A 4,703-nucleotide genomic window follows, 5' to 3' on the forward strand; every position below is an offset into this window, starting at 1 on the left:
TCTATCTTTCCAGGTAATAATAATAATAATAACAATAAAAGTAATGGCCTTGTTTTTTTTTTTAAGAAAAGAAATATGTTAACGCTGAGCATGACACCCAGAAGAGAAGCTGAAATCAGACTTGGAGGGCAGAGCGCTGTGTGACAGCTAAAAGTTGGATAGGGTTTCAGAGCTTCTATATATAACAGCAGAATGACTTATGTCACTGAACTAATTAAATTCCTTCTGGGGGTCTGCTTGTATTTTGAGCCATCACGAAGTTCAGACAGGCAGAGAGACCAAGAGAAAAGCATGGTGATGGACCTTTTTGAGACCAGCTCCTATTTTTTTTATTTGGATGGCGAGAACGGAGCACTTCAGCAGCTGGATATAACAGAGGGGTCCCCTTTCTATCCGGGCAGCGACGATACCTTGTCCCCTTGTCAGGACCAAATACCGGCCGAGGCTGGCAGTGACAGCAGCGGAGAAGAGCATGTGCTACCTCCCCCCGGACTCCAGCCCCACTGCCCCGGCCAGTGTCTGATATGGGCTTGCAAAACCTGTAAGCGGAAATCAGCGCCCACCGACCGGCGGAAGGCCGCCACCCTGCGAGAGCGGCGGAGGCTGAAGAAGATCAACGAGGCCTTTGAGGCTCTGAAAAGGAGAACTGTGGCCAACCCGAATCAGAGGCTACCCAAGGTGGAAATCCTTCGCAGCGCCATCAGTTACATTGAGAGGCTGCAGGAGCTGCTCCACCGACTGGATGAACAGGACAAATTCCAGCAGACCGGAGAGGATCCCTTCCCCTTCAGCGCCAAACATGCACACGTAAGCAGGGTGCAAGGCCGGCTTTTGGGCTATGTGACCTCTGCGGTCACATAGGGGTGACATGCACAAGGGTATGCTGCCACGCTGAAACCCACCCCCCATCCTTTCTATATCACGTGGGCATGGCGAAACAAGAGGGACTTGGGGAAAATAGTGCTGGGTAGATGGTTTGAGGAGAGAGAGAGAAGGAAATGCTGGGAGAAGGAGACATAAAAAGGGAGATCACGAGGAAGGGACACTGTGGCCAGCTGCCACCAGCAAAGATGGGGGAGGGTGCAAATTTCAGCCTAGCAGGCTATACTACAGAGGGTTAGCTCTTTCTGTTCTGTGTAGACCTCTTGCAGAGCAAGCTTGCTTTCTGTTTTCTGTTGTTTTATTTTGTGTGTGTGTGTGGGGGGGGGGTTGTTGTTGCTTTACTTTTTGTGCAATTTTAAAAGGCAGCTGAAAATCTTATCAGGCCTATTGGAAAATGAAAGAGGAACGTCGCTCAGGGTATTCGCAAAGGTGGTGTGGGTAAGAGTCAGAGATTAGCCTTGACTTCTCTGCTGCATTGTGTGCCTTTTTTTGTTCACTGTAGGTCTCTACCTCAGACTTCTTGAGCACCTGCAGTTCCGAATGGCAAAATGTCTCTGATCATTCCAAAACGCAAGCGATCAGCCCCAGAGAAGGTAAAGATGTACATTGTGTGCAAAATATATTCAAAGTACACTAATATGAAAGATACCGTTGCAAAGTTATACAAATTAATGTTGGCCGTGAGCTTTGATCCTGGCAACCTGGGTTCAATTCCCACTGCAACCCCTTGTGACCTTGGGCAAGTCACTTAACCCTCCATTTCTCCAGCTACCAAAACATAGATTGTGAGCCCTCTAGGGACAGAGAAAGTACCTGCTTATAATGTGTACAGAGCTGCATACATCTAGTAGCTATAGAAATGATTATTATTAGTAGTAGCATCTGTTCACGCATTCCAAAAATACTAGGACTAGGGGACGATGAAACTACAGTGTAGTAAATTTAAAACAAATTGGAGAAAATTTTTCTTCACCCAACGCATAATTAAACTCTGGAATTCATTGCCGGAGAACGTGGTGAAGGCGGTTAGCTTGGCAGAGTTTAAAAAGGGGTTAGACGGTTTCCTAAAGGACAAGTCCATAGACCACTACTAAATGGACTTGGGAAAAAAATCCACAATTCCAGGAATAACATGTATAGAATATTTGTACTTTTGGGAAGCTTGCCAGGTGCCCTTGGCCTGGATTGGCCGCTGTCGTGGACAGGATGCTGGGCTCGATGGACCCTTGGTCTTTTCCCAGTGTGGCATTACTTATGTACTTATGTACCCCTCTGTGGGGGGCGGGGGGGGGGGTCTGAATCTTTAGCTCCCGAGAAATCTTTTCAGAATCCTGCATTTCTTCTACAGGTAAAAAAAAAAATTATTTTTTTTTTATGAAAAAAAAACTTCTCTGCAGCCCTCAGATAGGGGTCCTTTACAAAGGCATGCTGAAAAGTGGCTTGCGGTAGTGTAGGCGCGGATTTGGGGCACGCGCAGAATCCTTTTTCAGCACACCTGTAAAAAAGGCCTCTTTTTTTCCCCCCGAAAATAGACGTGTGGTAAAAAAATCAAAATTGCCGCGCGTCCATTTTGGATCTCTGACCTTACTGCCAGCCATAGACCTAACGGTAAAGAATTTGGGCGGTAAGGACCTATGCGTGTCAGATGCCACGGCACGCTTCCACTACACACGTCCGAAAATAACATTTTTCAGATGCGCCAAAAATGAAATTACCACAAGAGCCACACTGTAGTTGGGTGATAAGTCCATCTTGGCGCACTTTGGGCACGCGTACGCGCCTACGCGGCTCAGTAAAAGGGGCCCCTAGTGTTTAAATAAGGAACAACCCTGTAAATTCTGTGCAAAAAGGAAGGGTGGATAATGAGAGATCTGATTTTCTTTCGGCCCTGAATGGGTGTTTTTTAGAATCTGCTGATTTGATCCCCCGTGACCTGCGTGTTAGCTGCCGCTTGACACTGGGCCAAATGTAGGCAATGCCCCCCTCCACTCCTAAAAAAAAAAGGGGGTGGGGAGAAACATCCCACAGTACATCTGGCCCTCTCCTTGCAAATGTTCTCTTGTTTGTTTTCCCCAGGAGGACCCGTCATTGAATCTTCAGCCTCCTGCAGCCTTCGTTGTCTCTCTTCCATAGTTAACAGCATTTCGTCCGAGGAGCCGAAACCGCCCTGCAGAGTCGAGGACTTGGTAGAAAAGTAGATCAGAGTTTCGGCCTCTCGGCTTGTACCGAACCTCTTCTACAACGATGCCAGCGACGCCTCTTCTCAGCTTAATGCCCAGTTCGTAGGAAAAGACAGCACAAGCGCAGAAAATCAAAGGCTCATCAGGGAAAGATTTTTACGTGACTTCTTAATGCACTACGGCATTTTCATTTTGGTAAATCTACCGTACCTGACGTCTTCCTTCCAGAATCAACGCTATTTATTTTTTATGTAATGAAGTTGCTTAACAGCAACAGCCTGTGCAGTAACCCCTCGAAAACGTCATTCCTGTTTAAAGCAAAGTTTAAAATTTTAAAAGAAAGTTATCCCTCTTTCCAATAATTCTACTTAAATAAGTCCAGTTTTTGTTTTGTTTTTGTAAACAATGTGGATGTTATGAAAACTATGAATTATATTCAAATGGCATGCAACACTATATATATATATGAACTGTTACAAAAATAAAGCAATTGTGATATAAAGTTATTTTTAACATAATTTAAGACTGCTTTCCATTGGGCACGAGATATTTTAAGCATTATTTACCGCTTGGGTGAGTGCATTATTCCTCATACTGAAAAACAAATAGAAATTATTATCTGACTGTATGGAAGTAGTAAAACTTTACATATATAGTATACTTTTCTTCAGCCTAACAATTCTTTGACATTTTAAAATATGGCAGGTCTGCATTTAAAGTGTTGGTGAGTTATGTTGTATTAACTTTATGCGACTGGGTTTTGCAGTGATTTCCTCCTGATCTGTTGTGTTGTGTAAGGCCAAAATCAGTCGCAAACAGACTGTACCCAAATTACACGCAGCTGGAAGTTATACAGAGTGGTGTGAGATCATAAAATCTCGATTTGGTAACTAAGTCACGGTAGGATCTACGCGCACGCAGTGCGTGCCAAAATGAGACTACCGCCAGGCCAGCACACCCTCCTTGAGCTAATTTCAGATATGGCACATGCCCATAATGCCTGGATGAATTATTTATTTATTCCTCCTACACGCGCCAGTTCTGGCGGTAATCGGCACTTGGTGCGTGCCGACCGGTCACCGCACATGTAGCGTGTGAACCTTTACCACCAATGGGTGGCGTTAAGGGCTCAGGCCAGTTTTGGCCACATGCTGGTTTCATTTTTACCGCAGGCCCTTTTCCCATCCCGCTAAAAAAAACCCATTTTTTTGTAGATGCGGTAAAAACTGGCCCAGTGCGCGCCCAATACTTGCGCCTACACTACCGCAGGCCACTTTATACCGCGGCTTAGTAAAAGGACCCTTTAGCTCTATTTCTTCTGACTTGAAGGACTGAGTCCAAGAACCAGTTTGCGTAAATAGCCCAGATTTCTAGTGAGTTTTACCTGGGGGGGGGGGGTTCAGACTGGGAAGCACTGGCTTTCCTTCTCTGAGGGAGGTGGGATGGGGTAGAGGGGGGGGGGTCAGGGAGTGAGATATTGATGGTTTGTGCCCTGAAAAAGACAAGTACAAATCAAGGTAAGGTATACACATGAGTTTATCTTCTTGGGCAGACTGGATGGACCATGTGGGTCTTTTTCTGCCGTCATCTACTATGTTACTATATGTTTGTGTTAAGTGCATAGGACTTGACCCCATGATC

At 45.5% G+C, this 4,703-nt stretch overlaps 1 protein-coding gene across 1 annotated transcript; it reads left to right on the forward strand.

Annotated features, from left to right (window-relative positions):
• The first annotated feature begins 263 nt into the window (after positions 1-263).
• On the forward strand, positions 264-3,677 carry MYF6 (myogenic factor 6). The gene is made up of 3 exons (XM_030214609.1): positions 264-807; positions 1,385-1,475; positions 2,959-3,677. Exons 1-3 carry the CDS (start codon positions 292-294, stop codon positions 3,078-3,080), a joined length of 729 nt encoding a protein of 242 aa, XP_030070469.1. The 5' UTR covers positions 264-291; the 3' UTR covers positions 3,081-3,677.
• Positions 3,678-4,703: the final 1,026 nt, after the last annotated feature.

This window comes from Microcaecilia unicolor, chromosome 9 (assembly GCF_901765095.1).
Source record: "Microcaecilia unicolor chromosome 9, aMicUni1.1, whole genome shotgun sequence".
NCBI classification, from domain to species: domain Eukaryota; kingdom Metazoa; phylum Chordata; class Amphibia; order Gymnophiona; family Siphonopidae; genus Microcaecilia; species Microcaecilia unicolor.